At 47.3% G+C, this 23,721-nt stretch overlaps 1 protein-coding gene across 1 annotated transcript in view; it reads right to left on the minus strand.

Annotated features, from left to right (window-relative positions):
- Nucleotides 1-23,434, minus strand: part of SH3GLB2 (SH3 domain containing GRB2 like, endophilin B2) — a 98,178-nt gene extending 74,744 nt beyond the window's left edge. The window contains exon 1 of the mRNA XM_048512177.1: nt 23,137-23,434. Coding sequence (XP_048368134.1) covers nt 23,137-23,199 — 63 coding nt within the window. The 5' untranslated portion in view covers nt 23,200-23,434. The remainder of the gene's footprint in view (nt 1-23,136) is intronic.
- Between the last annotated feature and the right edge of the window lie 287 nt (nt 23,435-23,721).

The raw sequence follows: 23,721 nt of genomic DNA on the forward strand, positions 1-23,721 counted from the left end.
TGTTCCACTCAGACATGGCTCTCATTTACAATACTCACATACATTCTTATAAATGTTTTTGACCATGTTGCCTACTTTCTTCTTGTCCAAATCCTTTTGTACCAACGGTCCCCATCCGTGCCAGTATCTCTACGGATTGAGCATAAACATTCCGTGACACCTCTGACAATGGCTCAAGAAAGCTCATTTCCATGTACCAAAGCCAGAATTCATACAGGCAACGACCACGTTTCAGTGGTGGCTCCGTAATTGTAGAATGCCCACCTCCACAGACACTGAATCGCATGGATAGATTCCAAATAACAACATTTATTCGCCTGGGCCTTCTGCTGGAGATTTTGGACGGCTCTTGATGAAGCTGTTATGGCATTTTTAACGATCTGTTGAATTTGCCTGTTTTATCCTTCGGCTGCTGTTCATCCATTACTGTTTTACATAAAAACCTATTGAGATGTTTACTGATTCTGTAAGCCGCACCAGATACTTAGGTAAACAGGTTAACTAAATTAATAATGAGATAAGGTACGCCAGCCTGTACTTATACCAGAGGGTCGGGGGTTTTGCTTAGGTTTTCGATCCAGGACTAAATTGACATAATTACTGTTTTCCTGGAAGTCTCCATATTCCAATTCAATTCATCACCGAGGGTGTAATGCATGCTAATCAAATGTCAAGCCCGCTTTGTCTTGCCAGGAAGGGTGGCTTTGGGATCACAAATAATCATGTGGAGGGGATAACCATTTGGCAACCCCAACCCACAAAGCCTCCCTTCTCCAGGACTGCCTCCGAGTCCCGAACAGACCCTTCGTGGCAAACTTTCTCTATGAGCAAATTATAACGGGGCTTGCAATACTCAAAGTATTACTAAGTGTTACTAAGTACAGTCCCATTACGTTTCTTAGGTTGCCTAAGTACCCTCATTGTATATTTCGGTTATTACCTTTATATCCAGTTGAATATTACTTATAACATAATCACAATATATATGCTTGTATGAATAAATCTTTATGAGCGATTGTATGAATTTTCTATTGACTTTATGCTCAACCACTAATTTAAGTATACCAACCTTAGTTCATTATTGCCTTAATGTCACACTATATATACAGTCCATGTTTCCTAAGCTGGGCTGGCCTCAGATTTTTTAGTATTGGTTTGACTGTATATATTTGCTGATCTGTTTAATACTCAAAGTGATCCAGTATATGGCCAAGAAGATCCACAGCCCTAAACATTCAGCTGTCTGCCCTTCAGAAGCTTCCACCTTTAGCTCAATTCCTTTCACTTCAATAGCTCCTATGGCACAATTTTGGTGCCAACCTTTTCCCGGGGATCACACACCCGATTGTCGCCAGCTGGCACCTAGAAGAAGAACCAGCACCCAAACCCGGTCCCTTCCCATCACTTTCTGACCCAGACTTAAACATCCGCCTTCGCTTCCAGTACAGGAAAGCCTGGGCGATGCTGGTCATGTCGATGAATAATGCAGCGGGGCCTTTCACCAAAAGCTTCTCGCCCACATTGGCGAGGGGGAGGGGAGAGGCTGCAGTCCAGGGCATCAATATTTCATGCAGGAGTTAGATTTCCTTGTGGGGGGGGAAGGGGAACGAAGAAGAAAACCTTCCATCTGACCGACACGTCAATAGTTCCGCCTTCCCTGTCATCCGAGTACCAGTCTCTGCAGAAGGGAGCAAGAGCTACTCAGGAGTGAAAACACTACATAAGGACATAAGAACTAGCCTGCTGGATCAGACCAGAGTCCATCTAGTCCAGCTCTCTGCTACTCGCAGTGGCCCACCAGGTGCCTTTGGGAGCTCACAGGCAGGATGTGAAAGCAAGGGCCTTCTGCTGCTGCTGCTCCCGAGCACTCCTGACACCTGGTCTGCTAAGGCATTTGCAATCTCAGATCAAGGAGGATCAAGATTGGTAGCCATAGATCGACTTCTCCTCCATAAATCTGTCCAAACGCGGCTTTTCCCAGAAGCTATCCAGGTTAGCGGCCATCACCACCTCCTATGGCAGCATATTCCAAACACCAATCACACGTTGCGTGAAGAAGAGTTTCCTTTTATTAGTCCTAATTCTTCCCCCCAGCATTTTCAATGGATGCCCCCCCTGGTTCCCGAGTATTGTGGAAAGAAGAGAAAAAATTTCTCTCTGTCAACATTTTTCTACCCCATGCATAATTTTATAGACTTCAATCATATCCCCCCCTCAGACCTCTCCTCTCCAAACTAAAGAGTCCCAAGCGCTGCAGCCCTCTCCTCATAAAGAAGGTGCTCCAATCCTTCTCAATCATCCTCAAGGTTGCCCTTCTCTTGCACTTTTCTCTCTCGCCCGATATCCTTTTTGAGATGCTTGGCCCCACTCAGCCAAGGTCTGCTTTTGCAGCATGCTCTATAGCAGTGGTGGCGAACCTTTGGCGCTCCAGATGTTATGGACTACAATTCCCATCAGCCCCTGCCAGCATGAATGAATGAATGGCCAGCATGAATGCCAGCATGAATGAATGAATGGCCATGCTGGCATGGGGCTGATGGGAACTGTAGTCCATAACATCTATATGCCAAGGATTTTCCACCACGCTACCGGCGCATATATAGCAAGGGTCTCCGACATGCTGTGAGAAGGCACCAGGATGCCCCCCACACACACACACTTGTGCACACACACCCTTCTGATCGGTTGTGAATGTTAAAAAGCACCCTTTTTTGAAATATTGAAGACTTAAATATAAGATGTATGCATAAATCTGCTTCCTGGCATTCCGTTAATTGGCTCCACCTGCTTGTCCAACGCTGCAGCGTTACATGCGTTGTACCCTGTGTCACAGACTCAGAAAGGTTGGGGATCCCTGCTCCGTAGCAAGGGCAGACGCCACAAGGGTAGGAAAGACACCGGCTGCCCCCAGCTTTGGAAGGTTAGCAGGGGAGCAAAACCTCATGCTGCCGAGAGGCTAATTCAGTCTTGACCTACATTACAGGGTTGTTCCGCAGTTGAAGAAAGGGAAACCATTATGTGCTATCCTGAGCTACTTGAAGGGTGGGGGCGGAATATAATTAAGTTTTGGTGTGACATTCTGAGGCAAACAGGAAAACAAAAGGGCTATACCAGTCTGCTAAAGTAGCTCATTATGCTATTACGTAGAATAATGCACCTTTCAAACTGCTTTCAGTGCTCTTTTTGAAGCTGTGCAGAATGGCAAAATCCACTTGCAAACAGTTGTGAAAGCGGTTTGAAAATGCATTATTTTGTGTGTGCGGAAGGGGCCAAAGATGAAAGAAAGCAAGGCCAAATGACAGCAGTGTAGTTGAGAAAATGAAAATGCATTCCGTAGTGCTTTTAAAGGATCCCCTACACATATTTTGCCGCCTTATCTGCATCGAGGCGAAATCTTTAAACATGTCCCTCCAGCTTTCTCCCCCAGCGGCTGAACTCTTGAGCAAAGCGATACGCAAAAGGTGCATCCGTTTGGCCTGGCCTGCTCTCACCTTGGCAACATTTGAGGCCTAACCTAGAAGGGTCCATAGGCATCCTTCGCATGCCCAGTATGGAGAAATCACACCTCACTAGTCAAAGACACCTCAGTGAAATCTGCAGCAGTGTGGAGATTTGAAATAACCTCATATAAATAGCTAAATAGCTAAAGGAGCAGCAGTGGCGCAGTGGTTAAGAGCTGGTGCACTCTAATCTGGAGGAACTGGGTTTGATTCCCCGCTCTGCCGCTTGAGCTGTGGAATTCAGATTAGCCTGGGCACTCCAACACACGCCAGCTGGGTGACCTTGGGCTAGTCCCAGTTCTTTTGAGCTCTCTCAGCCCCACCTACCTCACAGGGTGTTTTGTTGTGAGGGAGGAGAAAGAGTTTGTAAGCCCCTTTGAGTCTCCTGGCAGGAAAGAAAGGGGGGATATAAACCCAACTCCTCTTCTTCTTCCTCTTCTTCTTCTTCCTCTTCTTCTTCTTCCTCTTCTTCTAAATAAATAGGAAAATGTGCAGAGCACATCGAGTGACCAGCCTGCCAGTCTATCTGGTGGTCGTTTGCCACGGATTGAGGCACAACAGCCTTTCCCATTTTGAAGTCCACGACCCTCACCAGCCAAGCCTTCGCACTATCTTGTGTAAGAGCCAGCATGATATTAAGACCAAGGAACTCTAATCTGGAGAACCAAGTTGACTCCGCCTCCTCCACAAAGATTGGTGGACTCTTATTCGAGGAACCAATTTTTTGCTTCAGGTTTACTCTCAGCCCACCTACCCCCCAAGGTGTCTACTGTGGGTAGAGGAAGGAGTTTGTAAGGCACTTTGAGTCGCCTGAAAAGTAGAGAAAAGTGGCCAATAAAATGCAAGTATTTTCGTTTTCTTCTTGACGGCTCCCCACTTGCAGATGTTTTGATCCACACAGTTCATCTGGCTATTAAAAATGCTACCCTGTTTCCCCAAATGTAAGACATCCTCTGAAAATAAGACGTAGTAGAGGTTTTGCTGAAGTGCGAAATAGAAGGCATGCCCCGAAAGTAAGAGGTAGCAAAGTTTTTGTTTGGAAGCATGCCCGTCGAACAGAACACCAGAGCATGCAGCTGTGGAGTGGAAAAGTAAGACATCCCCTGAAACTGCTGCATTTTAATGGGCGCTGCATTTTAATAATAAAATGCTGCATTTTAATGGGGTTGATTTTAACATATAGAGCCATATCTAATGATTATTTAAACCTTGATATTATGGATTTTATTTGTGCTCTATCTATTTGCCTGTTCACCGCCCTGAGCCCTCCGGGGGAGGGTGGTTTATAAATATAATAAATAATAATAATTAATTAATTAAAATACTACTAATAATAACAACAACAACAACAACAAAGACATAGCGCATCTTTGGGAGCAAAAATTAATATAAGACACTGTCTTATTTTCGGGGAAACACGGTACTAAAGTATCAGAGTTTGGGGCAACATCTGGATTCAAGGAGAAAGGTTTTTGTTTGGAAGCATGTCCGTCAAACAGAACACCAGAGCATGCAGCTGTGGAGTTGAAAAGTAAGACATCACCCGAAAATGCTGCATTTTAATAATAAAATGCTGCATTTTAATGGGGTTGATTTTAACATATAGAGCCATATCTAATGATTATTTAAACCTTGATACTATGGATTTTATTTGTGCTCTATCTATTTGCCTGTTCACCGCCCTGAGCCCTCCGGGGGAGGGCGGTTTATAAATATAATAAATAATAATAATAAATTAATTAAAATACTACTACTAACAACAACAACAACAACAACAACAACAACAACGACATAGCGCATCTTTGGGAGCAAAAATTAATATGAGACACTATCTTATTTTCGGGGAAACATGGTACTAAAGTATCAGAGTTTGGGCAACATCTGGATTCAAGGAGAAAGGTTTGGGCACTGGGAAACTAGAAGCACAAATCTGCCTAGTGATTTATTCAGAAAATTTTTGTACTCCCTTGCTGGACCACCTGCGGTTCAGAGCGGCTTAGAAAAATAAAACGTAATTAAAACAAATCACAAGTCATTCCAAATTTCGCAGAGCATAAAACATACTAGCAATCCTCAGGCAAAAGTCTTGCAAGAAAAACTGTCCAGGTCAACCACCTCCCCATCTCACGATGAAGCAACTAAACCGGTTATCCTCCTGGGATGCTGGGACAGCTGCTACTTCTGTGCTCAGAGAGAAATCCCTCTTTAAAGGGAGAGATCGGGATTGCCATGGTAACAGAGATGGCTCACAGATCAACCCCAGGAGATCTCATTCCCACAATAAGCGAGTCCTCTTTTATTCTGCCGAGACAAATGAAGTCTTCCTCCGGTGTTACCTCACTGGAGAAGAGCACAGGCAAATGGGCTCGGTTTCCAGCCTCGCAAACGCGTTGTGAAGACAGCACCTGACTCACCTCGTTTAGGTAAGAAGGAGCGCTGTTTCGAAGGGAGGAGGAGGAGGAGAAGAGTTGGATTTCTATCCCCCTTTCTCTCCTGTAAGGAGACTCAAAGGGGCTGACAATCTCCTTTCCCTTCCCCCCCTCACAACAAACACCCTGTGAGGTAGGTGGGGCTGAGAGAGCTCCGAAGAACTGTGACTAGCCCAAGGTCACCCAGCTGGCGTGTGTGGGAGTGCACAGGCTAATCTAGTTCACCAGGTAAGCCTCCACAGCTCAAGCGGCAGAGCGGGGAATCAAACTCCGTTCCTCCAGATTACAGTGCACCTGCTCTTCACCACTACGCCACTGCTGCTCCAAAGGAAGTTGTGACTCTGATGCAAGTCCCCAGCATACAAACCACCTTTGTTTTAAATAACCACAAAACCTAGTTGCTTCGTTTATACCCAGCTGTCTTGCCTACAAAGTGGCTTGCATCATCCTTCCCTCTCCTGTTTTATCCTCACGCAGACAACTCTGAGGGGCGGGTTAGGCCGAGCGTGTGTGACTGACCCAAGGGCACCCAGCAAGTTTCCACGGCACGACCCCCGTCCAACCCTCTAACCCACAGGCCCCCAACATGGTGCATGCGAGTGCCATGGTATCCACCAACATCTTCTCTGGCACCAGACAGCTTTTTTAAAGAAAATGGGTGCGGCTTTTACCCAGCAAGGCTTATGACCAGAGGTGGCCTGGCAGGGGCTGATGGGAATTGTAGTCCATGAACATCTGGAGCGCCATAGGTTGGCCCCCCCTATCAGATACACCGTGAAGAATTTTTTAATTGATTTCTTTGGCCGCCGTGACCAGCCCAGCACCAAGATCTTCACTGTGCGACTGAAGGTAAGCTGGGGCAACGATGTCGCTGATTCCATCTCTTGCAGTAGCCATTTTGTGGCTGTGCCCACTGTGATGCTGGCAGGGGATGATGGGAACTGTAGTTCATAACATCTGGAGGGCCGCGAGTTTGACACCTGTGCACTAAACTGTGCTAGATTTTCAAAGGTGCCTGCAGGGTCAAAAAGATCAGGGCCTCCAGCTCTAACCATTATACAACACTGGCTCTCAAGACACCCCAGCAAGAATACCACTCACCCTGCACAAGAATTCCACGGTGGTATAAGTGTACAGTTTAAAAAAAAAACAGTAAGAAAATACAGTAAAAACCTCCTTGCATATAGAAAAGTAGCAGAGCAGACTACGTTCAACCCACCACCTTTCTCCCTGATGTGCTTACTTTCTCCTATATGCAAGGAAAAGCATTCAAAAGGGAAATGTCCCATAGCTGTGTCACAGTGGTAGAGAACTTGCTTTGAAAAGCAGAGAATCCCCACTCCGTGTGGTGTAGTGGTTAAGAGCAGGTGGATTCTAACCTGGAGAACCAGGTTTGATTCCCCAGTCTCCACCTGAGTAGCGGAGGCTTATCTGGTGAACCAGATGTGTTTCCCCAATCCTACATTTCTGCTGGGTGACCTTGGGCTAGTCACAGTTCTCTGTCAGAACTCTCTCAGCCCCACCTACCTCACAAGGTGTCTGTTGTGGGGAGAAGAAGGGAAAGGAGCTTGTAAGCCACCTTGAGTCTCCTTACAGGAGGGCGGGGGTATAAGTCCAAACTCTTCTTCTCAGTGTCTGGCATCTCCAGCAGCAAATGCAGGGAAAATGGAGAGATGCTGACAGTAGGCATTACTTTATTTATTTATTTATTTGATTTCTCATACCGCCCACCCCCGAAGGGCTCTGGGTGGTTTACAATACATAATTGTTCCATAACGTAAAAACAATTAAACTATATTTAAAAAGTTAAAATTAACAGATAGCAGCACTAAATCAGATGGCGAGATGGTGGTCCAAAGCAGTACTGGGGTAAGGAAGCCCCTCCCATGCTTTACAAGCAGAACGTCCCATTGGTTCTGGCGGGTTTTCCGGGCTGTATGGCCCGTGGTCTGGGGGATCTTGCTCCTAACCTTTCAGCTGCCTCTGTGGCTGGCATCTTCAGAGGTGTATCACAGAGGGAAGTCTGTGTGTGTAACAGGGGCGTAAGGAGGAAAACTGGAGCCCTGGGCAAAACCTGAGTTTGATGCCCCCCCCATGGGTGGCAGAAGGAGGCAGAGCTCCCCCGTCCTCCTCCCCTGGTGGCTTGTGCCAGTACCTCCTGCCGGCTGAACAGGAATTTTACTTACCAGCAAAGGAGGCATGAGATGCAGAGGCGTTGGCGGTGGCCCGAGCAGCGATAGCATCAGGGAAAGCTTAGCGCGATCCGTGGGTTGGCCAGGTGCACATGCACCCGTGACTGCTAGTCCTGCCACCCCGTCCCAAAGATGCAGCCCCCACCTCTTTAGCTCCCATTGGAAACAGTAAGGAATAGGGGCAACCCGTTTGCTGAACCAAACAGCACCAAACTTGGGAGGAATCATCAGGACAGTCTCCTTATGGTACCCTGAAATTTTGGTGCCGATATCTCTAAAAATGTGCCCCCCCCCCCCCTTGCAGGCCACAATGTGAAAAAAAAAACACCAAAAAATAAAAACGCAGGAAAATGCCCTGCAAAATTCCTGAGCCCTGGGCAGCTGCCCACATTGCCCAGTGGACATTATGCCACTGGTGTGTAACAGACTTCCCTCTGTGATACACCTCTGAAGATGCCAGCCACAGAGGCAGGCAAAACGTTAGGAGCAAGATCCACCAGATCACGGGCCATACAGCCTGGAAAACCCACCAGAACCCGTTGAATCTGGCCGTGAAAGCCTTCGACAATACAAAGAAGGTCCCCTGTTCGATCTTTAAAATCTCAGGTCCCAGGAAAGCCCTCTTTCTGACTCATGCAAAGGAGAGCCATCGCCAGCCTGTGCGTCATCCCAGCCCTCGATGAGACACCCCAAACAAACTGCCACACACTTTCCCCACACAGAGAATCAAGCCAACAAAACTAGCATTTGTCTCTACACTACAGTGAGCCTCAACTCAGCAACCGCTGACGGTCGGTCCCCTTCCCAGCTTTTTATTTTTTACAAAACATAACAGCAGAAAAAAAGAACATAGAAAGAGAACAACAGTATCCAAATGCATAAAAGATGGATCAGCATTAAATATCCCTGCTGCAGAACCAGGAGATTAAAAAAAAAATTTAAAAAGCGCCCCAAAAGGTTGAAAAAATAAAGGAAAACACCCAGAAGTAGTTAAAGTAAAGAAGAAAAAAAAAAGATTAGTTAATATTTATAGTTTACTTCAAAGAAATTTAGTATTACAATAATGACTGAACAATTTGTTCAGGGTATGGAAACCGGCTAGAGACATTAATAGATTCACAGAATGTTGACAGTCTTTTGAAGGAGAAGTCAACCTTTTGTCCTTGGTATTGTTTATCCAGTGGTGGCAAACCTTTGGCACTCCAGATGTTATGGACTACAGTTCCCATCAGCCCCTGCCAGCATAGCCAATTAGCCATGCTGGAAGGGGCCTGATAGTATGATCCCATAACATCTGGAGATGTAAAATTCGCCACCACTGTTCTCACCATTCATTGTTTTCTTTCTTCTTTTTTTCTTTCTTTCCCTTTCTTCTTTGGATATACAATATTATATAAGTTTTAATACATGGGGAAATAAGTAACAAGATTCTCCTGTATTTGTATCTTGTAGTAAATTAGATTGTATATCTCTATATAGAAGAGTTTGGATTTATATCTCCCCTTTCTCTCCTGCAGGAGACTCAAAGGGGCTGACAATCTCCTTGCCCTTCCCCCCTCACAACAAACACCATGTGAGGTGGGTGGAGGCTGAAGGAGAAGAACTCCGAGAAGCTGTGACTAGCCCAAAGGTCACCCAGCTGGCGTGTCAGTGGGAGATGTGCACAGACTAATCCTGAATTCCCCAGATAAGCCTCCCACAGCTCAGAGCTGACAGAAGGGCCGGGGAATCAAACCCGGTTCCTCCAGATTAGATACACGAGCTCTTCACCTCCTACGCCACTGCTGCTCCTGTTTTATTTTAATCAATAAAAATTAAGTATATATATATAAAAAAGTAAAAATCTAAACAAAGAGGGGTAGAAGCACAGGGAAGCTGACGCACACATTACTGATCCTGGGCTGTATCAGAGCTGGTGGGTCAAAAAGTAGACCCAGCCCAGTTCACCTGTCGAATTCAAGGTCTCCAGACGTCGTTGGATGGGCAAGGACCAGATCTTGTCTGCCCTAATGCCAGCAACAGTTCCTTTCAGTAACATGCGGCAGAGAGTTCCAACGGCTCATCCATTCAAAGCGTCGTCTTCCCTGGAAGTCCCCTTCCCGGCTCCTGATACTCTCTGTGCATTCCCAGGGACTAGAGCAGGCATCTCCAACCTTTTGACATGGCAGGCACATTTGGAATTCCAAAACAGCGCCACAACAAAATGGCTGCTTCAGGAGGTGGAGCCAACCAAAAAACAGTTGCCATCGCTTGACTTCAGTAACACCGCATAGATCTTTGCCTTGGGATGGCAGCTGCCCCCAAAGCAATATTTTAAAAGCGGAGCACCCGATCAAATCTCCAATAGTTAGTCAGTAGCCCAGCTGGCCAAAAGCCCTACCTGTCCCCACCCACTTCCTAAAAACGTTTAGCGGGCACCAGAAAATATGTCAGAGGATGTTGGAGGTTATCCACAAGCACCATGTTGTGGACTCCTGGACTGCAGCCTTCTCAGAATGACTGTCAGAATTCCGATTCGCGCACTTTAGTTGCTCGACCTAAGTTAAAACTGCGTTAGACCTAAGTGCTCCGCACAACCACTGGGATCGGCGTGGTTTTGTACCAGCTTCGCCCCGGGTAACGGTCAAATTTTCGACTCCAGTACTACTTTTTCAGGGAACCCCGCTCAAACTCAGCTCGATTCCAGTAAAGTGTGGAATCTCTGGTGCCAGGAGTCTCCCATTCAGCCAATCACAGCTTAGTGTTTCGGGCATGCGTACAGCTGGCCAATCAAAAAACGCCACCTTCGTCCCTCCATTCCTGTGGCAGTTTTTTTAATAACGTGTGTGGGGATAGGCGGAACAAGGCCGTGGGAACAGTAATGTCGAATGGAGCAGCGGCACAGGATGATCCGCCCTCGAGCTGGGATCAAGCTGGTTGCAGTGGGGTACAACAATGCCTTCGACCTAGGTTAGTACCCTTCTCAGGGAACTGGGTCGAACCTATTTTACTCGTGTGCGGAATCGCCCAGAGGCTCTTGGGCTGAATTTATTTACCAAGAACCACATTTTGTTGGTTTTCTTAAAGTTGGCCTCCAGCCTTATTTGGAAGGATAGTAAAATACTCCCACTGTGCTTTAGAAGCTATGAGGAGGGTACAGTTTTTCTGAACTATTAAGAGAATGCAACTATGGGATGGGGGAGAGAATAGCAATGATTCTAGAGGTGGAATCCACCCTTTGCTACCATGCCGAGCTGGAATAACTTTGTTTTTGCATCTGCGAAGAGCAAAGGCGAATGCACACAGACACGTACAGGCACAGACTCTCCAGACAATTGTTTGCAATAGTCAAGCTTGGACTGAGCCGCAGTTAAGTGCCTACTCCAGCAGCTTCAATTTTCCTTTCCCCGCCGCCTTGTTCATGAGATGCAATTCCAGGAACTCACATTAACTTTGGTAAGTAGCTGCAGGAGATGCTACACAGTGCCACACACAGCGAGCGGTCTGGATCAACCAGTTCAATCATATTTGACTGAAATGTACTTTCAAGTTGAAGATGGGAGTTGTTAGAGACTTCCGAGAACAGGAGAAGAATCTCTCCCTTCCAGCTGTCCAGCAATAAGGCTGCCTTTGAAGAACCCAGATGTTGCAAAACAAGGACATTAATTAAAAATGTTCTAGGGACATATGGCCATTGCTGTGGGAAGTAGGCAAGTTCACATTTATTTTTCAAAAAGGCACATGACAGCTGCTATGTACCTACCTTTTAAAAGCTGCAGGTAATCTGTTGAACCCCCATTCATGATGGGGACTGGGGATTGCAATTATTCCCCATGAAGACGTCTCTGGCACTAGCCAATAGGTGCCTAGAGGGATCTGCACAGTGGTGGGATCCAAAAAATTTAGTAACAGGTTCCCATGGTTGTGGGATTCAAACAGTGGCGTAGCGCCAATGGGGCTGGGCAGGGCACGATGGGGGTGTGGCCGGGCATTCTGGGGGCGGGCATTAATAATTTCTCTGTTACTGTAAAAAACTCTTACTGTAAAAAAAAGTTCCTAATTTTCAGCTGGTCTCTTTCTGTCCATCATTTAAACTCATCATAGCAAGTCCTATCGTCTACTGCCAACAGAAACAACGACTTCTCCTCGAATTGACTGCCTGTCAAATACTTCATACTTTCAAATACTTAATTTTGTTTCTAGAAATCAAAGAAGGGAGACTTTCCTTAAACAAGGAACTTTACCATATTTCTAAAACATGTTTTTAAAACAGCCCAACAGGGAGAATGATCCCGTTTTCTACCTTCGCTAACCAGCCACATAGGAAACAGGACTTTATGATTTTTGGACCTAATGGAATTTCCTAGCGGAGCGGACCCAATTAGTAACCCCCTCTCGGCACACACTAATAATTAGTAACCCACTCTCGGGAACTGGTGAGAACCTGCTGGATCCCACCTCTGGATCTGCATGAATGGCGAAAAGGCATGGGGGGTGGGGGGGTGCAGCTGGATCTTTATCCCTTCCTACACTGCAGGTCCCATCCAATTTGGGCCACAGCATGGTTGGGATCGTAGTTTCCAGCAGCTGCCATCTGGTGCACGGGAGGAGCAGAGTCCGCTTGGGAAAACATACGTGCAAAAAGTTATCATCTGGCTGTGGCTGCAAGGAAAACCTTTCAGTGTCACGTGCCACGTTAAGAGGGTTGCGTTCTGATCGTGTGGGCTCATCTCCACACCCCTCTTGCAAGAGCCCCAAGCAAATCGCCCAAGGGACTAACTTGCGCTCCGGGGCTTTTTAAAAGGGGAAGCAAAACAGTTACACCTCGCATAAAGCAGCATGACATATTCCTCTGCAAGCTAATGTGATGTGGGCGTCGTAACACAAACTGCTATTTATAAAAATGCCTCTCCCCCCCTCTGATGTCTGGGCTGCCTCCAATCTACGCCTGAAAGAAAGCCTTTGGAATGGCAAGCTTCTGCAACCCTCCTGGATCCCGAGGGGGTGACGCCTCCCAACCTTTTGTGCTACCACCGCTCCAGCAACACATGGGAGACATTATACCAGTGATGGCGAACCTTTTCGAGACCGAGTGCCCAAACTGCAACCCAAACCCCACTTATTTATTGCAAAGGGCCAACCCGACAATTTAACCTGAATGCTGAGGTTTTAGTTTAGAAAAAACGGTTGGCTCTGAGGCGTGTGTTACTCAGGAGTAAGCTTGGTGGTAGCCGTTGGCTTTGCTTTGAAGCAACCGTGCACCTCTTCCAATGGGTGAATCACGACCCTAGGAGGGTTTTCTCAGAAGCAAGCCACATTGCCAGCAACTGAGCTTACTCCCAGGTAAAGGATCATGCTTTAGTTCTTTGCATGAAAATCAGTGGGGTTTAACCCTGTTAAGCACCTGGGCTGCCGGGCTCGATTATTAGCATTAAACCTAAGAGCTAGTTTTGGGGAAGCAGTGTAGGTAACCCTGTTTAACGGCACTTAACAGGGTTACCTACACTGCTTTATATCGGCTTAACAGCCAAACCGAATAGATATGGGGTGGGGGGGACTCTGTTTGTGCATGCCCACACAGAGGGCTCTGAGTGCCACCTCTGGCACCTGTGCCATAGGTTCGCCACCACTGCTTTAGGGTGTGCTGGAGGGACTTCAGTATCCTTGCTCTACCCATGACACCACCTGCCAAGGTCTGGTTCATACATGCAGGCAAATGAGGCAGCAACCCCCACCCCCCAATGCATTAGAGCAGACCACTTGACTGCAGGTTGTGGATGGGGAGGGCCATGTTTTGGAATGTACTCCCTGCCATTAGATGCCAGTGCAGCAGGGACAAAGGGGTTTTTACAGTCCCTCTCTGTGTCTGTGCCGGTTTTCTGACTGCAGAGATTTTTTAATAGAGAGGCTGAATTTCTAAATGCAGGAGAACAAGCTGCGGACACTTTTCCTGACTTCTGTGGGTTTTCCAGGTTGAGTGGCCGTGGACTGGTAGGAAAACTACCAGCATACAGCCAAAGCTCGGAAAACCCAAGTCAGCCAGTTCATTCTGGCCATGAAAGCAGTGGTGGGATCCAAAAATTTTAATAACAGGTTCCGATGGTGGTGGGATTCAAACAGTGGCGTAGCGCCAACGGGGCTGGGTGGGGCACGACGGGGGCATGGCCAGGCATTCCGGGGGCGGGGCATTCCTGGACGGGGCTGTGGCAAGGACGCAGGGCAGGTGCGTCCCAGGTGCAGTTCCTTTTTACTTGGCTATTACTGTAGCCATTTTTGTTAAGGGCAAAAGCTATGGCTGCAGAAAAGAGACAAGTTAGGGATTGTCTGCCAATTCCCATCTTGCTCTGAAATGAAGGTAAGTGTGTGTGGGGGGGGTGGACGCCGTGGGGTGAGGGGTAGGAGTGGGGTGCCATGGGGGGAAGGGGGGGCGCAGGGGGCCCTGGGGGACGATTTTGCATTTCCCACTTGACGAGATTTGTTGTACCCAGGGACAGAGATTACCCCCTTGTCCCTAGTGGAGTTAATCACTAACAGCCGAGAAAAGCCTTCGACAATACAGTCTTCCTCTCCCTCTTTGCAGGGTTTCATTTTTAATGTAAACTGAACCCCACGCCCTGCAGTCCAAAGGAGTTTCGGGGCTCTGTCACCTCATTCTCCTGCATGTGTGGACTATACCGCTTAAACTTAGACCCAACCAACAGAAATTAATGAATTCTCCCCACTGATTAGTCATTGCATTTAAAAATCTTTATTTATCTGATTTATAGCTGTGCTTCCCTGCTGGATGGGCATCGATAGCTACAAGACTGAAATCAACAATTACAATGCTAGGTCACAGCACCACAATCCTAAAAATAACAAAGCAACCAGAGAGGGAATGAATTAATAATCAAAATATAGAATCAGTGACAAGAAAACAAAGGGGGGGGGGAGCGCCAAGTCAGATTGGGCACAGTTGCAGGCCTCAACCACAGGCTTAGCAGAATAGAACCATCTTGCAGGACCTGTGAAACTACATGTCAGGTCTTCCCATTTTATCCTACAACAACCCTGCGCAGAGGTATGACCAGACCAAGATCCAGCCAGGATCCCAGTTAACTGGGGATTCAAAGTGAAGTAAGTCCTGGGGCTGCAGGCGAACGCACCAACTGTTATATATTTTATTACTTTCCAATGAAGATGGAAGGCAGACTGCATAGTGTAAATCAGAAGTACCCAATCTTTCTGAGCCTGTGGGCATCTTTGGAATTCTGATACAACATGGTGGGCGCAACCACAAACTGGTCACCACAAAAATCTCCCCCCGCCCCCCCCCCCCGAAGAAGAAGAAGAGTTGGATTTATCCTGTTTTCCCGAATATAAGACATCCCCTGAAAATAAGACGTAGTAGAGGTTTTGATGTAGTGCGAAACATAAGGAATCCCCAAAACTAAGACATAGCAAAGTTTTTGTTTGTAAGCATGCCCGACGAACAGAACACAGAAAAATAAGACATCCCCTGAAAATAAGACATACCACATCTTTGGGAGCAAAAATTAATATAAGACACTCTTATTTTCGGGGAAACAGGGTATATCCCCCCTTTCTCTCCTGTAGGAGACTCAAAGGGGCTTACAAACTCCTTTGCCTTCCCCCCTCACAACAAACACCCTGTCAGGTAGGTGGGGTTGAGAGCTCAGAAGAACTGTGACTAGCCCCAGGTCACCCAGCTGGCGTTTGTGGGAGTGCACAGGCTAATCTGAATTCTCCAGATAAACCCTTCACAGCTCAAGTGGCAGAGCAGGGAATCAAACCCAGTTCCTCCAGATTAGAATGCACCCTCTCTTAACCACTATGCCACTGCTGCTCCCTAAGAAAGCCCAAGTATCAGGGACATGAAGAATACTTTTAAAGAATACATGCAGAGGAGTGGGAAAGAGAATACAACCAACACCAGGGGCAACTTCTGCTAAAACAACATCATTTTAACCTGCACAGCCAATCAGCTCTCTAATGGCCCGGCTGGAAAGGAGCTCTGCTTGCCCCCACCCCACTGGTCGGTGTCAGAGAGGTGCTGGTAGGTGCCCTGGTGCCCACAGGTGCCATGTTGGAGAACTCAGGTATAAATCAATGCAAGCCAACAGAATCAAACATCTAATAAGGGCAACGGGACTAGGATTGCACACAATTAGAAATACAAAAAAGCATCAGCGATATGTCAAGCGATAAGAGAAATTAGAACTACAAAAAGCAGAGAAGGAAGTGGTAAGAGCAGGAGAACGTAAACAAAGATAACCCCTACCATACCAAGTGGCACAGGCCTCTTTATAAAAACATCGTTATGAACAGTTCCATTACCTCTATTAATCCTCCTTGATCTGAGATTGCAAATGCATTAGCAGAGCAGGTGCTCGGGAGCAGCAGCAGCAGGCCCTTGCTTTCACCTCCTGCAGGTGAGCTCCCCAAGGCACCTGGTGGGCCACTGCGAGTAGCAGAGTGCTGGACTAGATGGACTCCGGTCTGATCCAGCAGGCTCGTTCTTATGTTCTTACCTTACGGCCCAATCACTTTTATAAAAATTCCCTCCTGTTTCATATAGCTTGCAGAACGCCAGTGGTGTGCGAGGCTTCCTGACGTCAGAGAGGCCATTCCATCAAGTGGGAGCCACAACACGTTTGTATGGGAAGCTGCTGATCTGACAAATTTGAGGTGCAGAACCAAGAAGACCCTCTCTCATGAATCTTTTACAGCAGGTTTAGAAAACAGCTTCTTGCCCAGGGAGCTGGGCCGATTGTTTCTGTGCATGACGGGGTTTTAATTTAAGCCTGGCTTTGATCAGCTACTATGTTTTTTATGGATCTGCAGCTTGAGGATTTGTAGGAGACCCTAAATATAACCAGCCCTGACCTGGACAGCCCAGGCTAGCCTGATTTGGTCAGATCTCAGAAACTGAGCATGGCCCGCCCTATTCAGGATTTGGATGGGAGATCACCAAGGAGGCCCAGGATCACAGCGCAAAGGCTGGCGATGGCAGAAAACCTCTGAACATCTCTTGCCCTAAAGACCCTACAGGCAGTGGTGGGATCCAAAAATGTTAGTAACAGGTTCCCACGGTGGTGGGATTCAAACAGTGGCGCAGCGCCAATGGGGCTGGGCGGGGCATGACGGGGGCGTGGCCGGGCATTCCAGGGGCGGGGCATTAATAATTTCTCTGTTACTGTAAAAAACTCTTACTGTAAAAAAAAAGTTCCTAATTTCCAGCTGGTATCTTTCTGTCCGTAATTTAAACTCATTATAGCAAGTCCTATCGTCTACTGCCAACAGAAACAACTACTTCTCCTCTAATTGACTGCCTGTCAAATACTTAATACTTTCAGATACTTAATTTGGTTTCTAGAAATCAAAAGAAGGAGACTTTCCTTAAACAAGGAACTTTACCATATTTCTAAAACATGTTTTTAAAACAGCCCAACAGGGAGAATTATCCCGTTTACTACCTTTGCTCACCAGCCACATAGGAAACAACAGGACTTGATGATTTTTGGACCTAATGGAATTTCTAACGGAAAAGCAGACCCAATTAGTAACCCCCTCTCGGCACACCCAAATCATTAGTAACCCACTCTCGGGAACTGGTGAGAACCTGCTGGATCCCACCTCTGCCTACAGGGTAGCCATTACCCAGTGACAACCTGAAGGCAAAACAAAAAATCGAGATTAGCACACGTCTCTACGCAGGGATGCACAATATAGCACACAGCCACAGCTGTGATGTCAGCAGAACTTTCCAGCAGCCCCGATCATGCCGGCGATTAGAATCCTTCCCCTGCCACAGTAGATTTCCATGAGCAGGGAGCTTTTTTGAATAATCAATCAGGCGACACCCTCACCTGCCACCTGAAACCCAAGTACAGGTTGACCCCCTCCGAGAGAAGTTGCTTTTTGCCTCAGGGTCTGCATAGCTCCTTCTGCACCGCAAAGACGGGTTCTCTGTGTAGCTCTTGGTGCTGCAGGTGTCTTATTTCTTCAGAGGTCGCCCCACCACACACATTTACCTTGCCTCAGTCGGTTAAAGTTGTCATCCCCCCACCCCCCCATATCACCGAAGAGCTTTTCCATGCGGTTGTCGTGGGCTTCCCGGGCTGTGTGGCCATGGTCTGGTAGATCTTGCTCCTAACGTTTTGCCTGCATCTGATCAACCAGACCACGGCCACACAGCCCAGAAAGCCCACAACGACCAGTTGAGTCCGCTTGTGAAAGCCTTTGACAGTTTTTCCAAGCTTCTTAAAAAATCTCCAATCACTGCATTACAGCAATCTACTAAACCAGTGGTGGGGAACCTATGGCACGGGTGCCAGAGGTGGCACTCAGAGTCCTCTCTGCGGGCACTCGCGCACAGAGTTCATCATGTGGGAGGGGGGTGGAAAATCACCCCCCCACACACACCCCTCTAGGTTGGCCTGGGCACGATCCTTTACCTGGGAGTAAGCTCGGTTGCTGGCAATGGGGCTTGCTTCTGAGTAAACCCTCCTAGGATCGTGATTCACCCATTTGAAGCGTTGCACAGTTGCTTTACCAAGCTTACTCCCAAGTGATGTGTGCCTCGGAGCCAACCATTTTTTCTAAACTAAAACCTCAGTATTTGGGTTAAATTGCCATGTTGGCACTTTGCGATAAATAAGTGGGTTTTGGGTTGCAATTTGGGCACTAAAACCTCCAGCCGTTTCCATTTCAGATGTGAGGAGGCATAGCTTTCATGTTCTAAGTTCCTAACAAACAGGGTTAGAGACTTATTTTGCTAATGGAAACTGGGGACATGGGGCACTTATAGATTGTTGTAACACTGACACACTATATTAACCTAACAATTTCCAGTTTCCTTTGAAATCCCACCCACAAGCCTTCCAGTGGTTTGGGAGGGCGAAATAGCAGAAATAAGGAAGGGGGGTGGGAGAAAAATGGTAAGAAATAAGGAAGGGGGGTGCGGCAACAAAAATGATATCAATATGGGTGGGACCACACTGCATGCTTTCCCAACCCTGTGGTGTCCAAAGGTGCCACAAAAAGATGGTACCAATCCAGGCTTGGGTAAGATCACAGCAAAGCAAGGGAAAAAAACCCCAAAGCAGATAACTTCATAAGAAAGCAAAGAACATTCCTCAACATACATCAGCTTTATGGCAGTTTCATTGATGCAGTTTCTCTCAAAGAATCCTGGAAGGCAGTTTAGCAAGCACTCACGTAAGAAAAGGAGTGCAGCAGTAAATATAAATAATAGGACCACAACTACTGTTGCACTCTGGCTATAACTAATTTTTCAAATGCGTATATCTATATACATGAGTTTATATCATTGTTCTTTTTTTTTTATATTTCATTAGCTATAAATACAATCAACACCATCCAACAGGTAAGTTCAACTAATTTTTTAACAATTATAACAAATAGATTCAGGGTCATCCATATTAGTTCAGGTAAGTATTTAGTATTCAAGGTAAGTATTCAATCAATGAGAAAACATATATACACATAAATATATATTCAGTCCATCTTGATTCATCAACATTTTATATAAATCCACTCAGGTAAGTATTTTGTACGTATTCAATAATAAGTCCAAAATTGTGCACAGGCATAAGTCCAAATTATTTTAAACACAAGGAGGAAAAGCACTGCGCCTAATCCGCGTTTTTCGATGGCTTCATCAGCCTCACAGGTTGTAGATATAATCTATATTGGCTTCATATGGGTACTTTTCTCTCAATCTGAGTTGAAATTTCCCATCATGCCATGTTCAGAGTTTAGAAAGCACACCAAGGATTAACCCCACTTTGGCCCCTTCCGCACATGCAAAATAATGCGTTTTCAAACCACTTTCACAACTGTTTGCAAGTGGATTTTGCTCTTCTGCACAGCTTCAAAGAGCACTGAAAGCAGTTTGAAAGTGCATTATTCTGCATGTGCGGAATGAGCCTTCTTTGCAGTCAAGTAGTAACTGAACCCTGTAGGCAAGAGATGTTCAGAGTTGGTTTGCCACTGCCTGCCTCCGTGTAGGAACCTGGGACTTCTTAGTGGTCCGCCATCCAAATATTTTTCAGGACAGACCCTGCTTAGCTGACAAGACCAGGCTAGCCTAGGCAGGGATCCCTTGGGCCTTCTTTTCAGGACATAATTCCCAGGATTCCATGCAAAAAAGTGAAATACTGTTAAATCACTTTAGTGCAAGTTCATCTGAAATAGCAAGCAGCAGTTTCACCTGCAACCAACAAGGCAATATGGGCACACTGTAGGTTGACGTTTCAAAAAAAGACATTCACCCGTTCCTTTCAACCTTGACTGTATTGACTTGCCAAGCCAAACTGTGTAAAGTTAACAATCGTCTCTTGTCACATGTTTTCCACCTCAGCCTTTTAATTATTTCAGACTTCTGAAGGCAGGAATTTGGCGTGACGCTCTCCTTCACCATCGTCCTTCACAGCGTAGTGCACAAAGCTGCAAAACTTGGGAGCTCACTAACAAATGGGACTGCTTTTCTCTGTGATGCAGTAAGGCTGGGCTGGGATATCAAAACAAACTGTGGTTCGTGCAACAAACTACCAGACCCAAGCAGCAATCGCAATTTCTGTGTATCCCCTGATTGGCTTGCTTCTTGCCTCTCTCTGTCTTCCCTATACTTCATGACGTGGCCAGACAGCCCAAAAAAGTAATTCTAAACAAGCTGTGGTTATATGGATTCAGACAACACAAATTAAGAAACAGTTTGAAATCCCTATCTGGTAACAATCAACCCATTCCTCCTATTTGTCGGCCTATCACATGTCACAACTAAGATTAATTTTACCAAATGCCTCCAAACCACAGTCTACTGTCAAGTCTGAATAGAGCTTGAAAGCAGCAGGTGTTTTTTACTCACTACTACCATGTTTCCCCAAAAATAAGACAGTGTCTTATATTAATTTTTGCTCCCAAAGACGCGCTATGTCTTATTTTCGGGGGATGTCTTATTTTTCTGTGTTCTGTTCGTCGGGCGTGCTTCCAAACAAAAACTTTGCTACGTCTTACTTTGGGGGGATGCCTTATATTTCGCACTTCAGCAAAACCTCCACTACGTCTTATTTTCAGGGGATGTCTTATATTCGGGGAAACAGGGCAGGAGCAGAACCCTACTTACTTTAAGCCTTTGCTTTAGAATAGATTGGACAATATTTACCAGCTTTTATTAGACAATCTACACTGTTTTTAGCAACATCTCTGCAAGCTGAAAGCAGGACGTGCTCGTTACAAACCAGAAGAATGACGTTCTGCCCAGACTAGAAGGCCCTGTCCCGTCTTGGGTTTGACAGATACCCTCGGATGGGTTTCTAGCAGGAAAACCTGCCCAATTCTATCGGATCATCAATTGCACAGAGAGGAAACAGCCCTCTGAAGAACAGTATTCTCATAGCACAAATGCATGCAGCGCTTTGCAAAGCTAAGCGAGAGAGGCAAGTCTCTGCCCCGGGGAGTTTATAAAGGGATAGGAACCACACATACTAGGGTTTCACTTCAGTTGCAACTGAGATTACATTTTCCTGGATTTTTCTGGCCTCAAGGGCAGTGGTGGGATCCAAAAATTTTAGTAACAGGTTCCCATGGTGGTGGGACTCAAACAGTGGCGTAGGACCAATGGGGCTGGGCGGGGCACGACAGGGGCGTGGCCGGGCATTCCGGGGGCGGGGCATTAATAATTTCTTTGTTACTGTAAAAAACTCTTACTGTAAAAAAAAGTTCCTAATTTCCAGCTGGTATCTTTCTGTCCATCATTTAAACTCATTACAGCAAGTCCTATCGTCGACTGCCAACAGAAACAACGACTTCTCCTCGAATTGACTGCCGGTCAAATACTTCATACTTCCAAATACTTAATTTTGTTTCTAGAAATCAAAAGAAGGATGCTTTCCTGAAACAAGGAACTTTACCATATTACTAAAACCTGTTTTTAAAACAGCCCAACAGGGAGAATGATCCCGTTTTCTGCCTTCGCTAACCAGCCACATAGGAAACATCAGGACTTTAGGATTTTTGGACCTAATGGAATTTCTAATGGAAAAGCAGACCCAATTGGTCACCCCCTCTCCGCACACACAAAGAATTAGCAACCCCCTCTCGGGAACTGGTGAGAACCTGCTGGATCCCACCTCTGCTCAAGGGCCATCCAGAAATCCTATTGCACTACTTCTGCACCAAGGAGCACCACTAACACTGCACACCCCAAAGGGGTCGCCCTTCAATTCTCATCCGAGCTCCCCTCCAAAATTAAGCACCTTCCAGACTCTCTGCTTCACCCCCCCCCCCAAAAAAAAATCAACCGGCTCTGCAGAAGCAAATCAGAAAATCAATGTGACCCTTCCTCTTTGCAGAGGTGGGCACGGCCCTGATCCATCTCCGCAGGCCTGCTGCTGCTGCTGCTAACGGGCTGGGCGGTCAGCTCCACCGGGCAAGGCTCAAGACACCCCCCGCCCCCCCTCCCCATCATCGCAGGCCACGGGAGTCCACAAACCCCGTCACGCCATACGGCAAGCCGTAAAAGGGGCAGCTTTGCGGAGAGTCAGCCTACAGACTGAGCACCGCAAGTGGGGGGGGTGGGGGTGGGGGGAGAGGAGAAGACAAAATGTGCTCGTCTACATATGCACAGAAGAGAAATGCAAGGCAGGATTAAAATGCAAGCATGGGGCGGGGTGGGGGGGGGGAGAGATACGTGGAGAGGAGGGCTCCTGCGAGAAATGCAACGCCGCTTGGGAAAGCCGGCGGTCCCGACGGGCAACGCGACAGACCGAAGCCCGGAGGAAATGCAGAAATTCCGTCCAGTTGCAAAAGAGCCTGCAGGGTTGCAAGCGAGGCGGAAAGGTAAACGATGGTGGCAATGCAAATTGCAAACGCAATTGCAATTGCAAACGCGGAGAGCGGCCGCCGGCCCTCCGGCTTGCTGCAGAAAGACTGGTGGGGGGGCGGGTTGAAAGAGAACTACAAAGGGAACTCCTTTTCGGTGCAGGTGGGGGGTGGGGTGGGGGCTCTCACCTGCACGGCCCGCGTGAAGAAGACGCCCGCGTCCGACGCCAGCTTCTTCATGTTGAAGTCCATGATGGTGCAACAGCAGAAGCCGGGGAGGGGAGCGGCGGCAGGAGAGACAACAGCGGCGGCGGCGGCGGCCTGAGCTAGCAGAGACCCAGCAGGGCATCAGTCATCGCCGCTCCCCGCGCGCATCCCCGGAGCCCTTCCGCCCACCTGCTCTGCCGGGAGGGGAGGCGGGGAGTCGCGGGAGGCCGGAGCGCATCTTATGCCCGCGCCCATCCCCGCCCTCTGGCACCCGCCCGGCGGCCTCTTAAAGCGCCAGGGCTGCAAAGCAAAGCAGCCAGACGCCGGCCGGGCCCGACCCTCATTCCCCTGCTGGCGGGAGGTGGGCAGACTTATGGAGGAGGAGTCGATCTCTGGCTCCCAACCTTGATCCTCCTTGATCTGAGGTTGCAAAGGCCTTAGCAGACCAGGTGCTCAGGAGCAGCAGCAGTAGAAGGCCCTTGCTTTCACCTCCTGCAGGTGAGCTCCCCAAGGCACCTGGTGGGCCACTGCGAGTAGCAGAGAGCTGGACTAGATGGACTCTGGTCT

The sequence above is a fragment of the Sphaerodactylus townsendi genome, linkage group LG12 (genome assembly GCF_021028975.2).
Source record: "Sphaerodactylus townsendi isolate TG3544 linkage group LG12, MPM_Stown_v2.3, whole genome shotgun sequence".
In the NCBI taxonomy this organism is placed as follows: domain Eukaryota; kingdom Metazoa; phylum Chordata; class Lepidosauria; order Squamata; family Sphaerodactylidae; genus Sphaerodactylus; species Sphaerodactylus townsendi.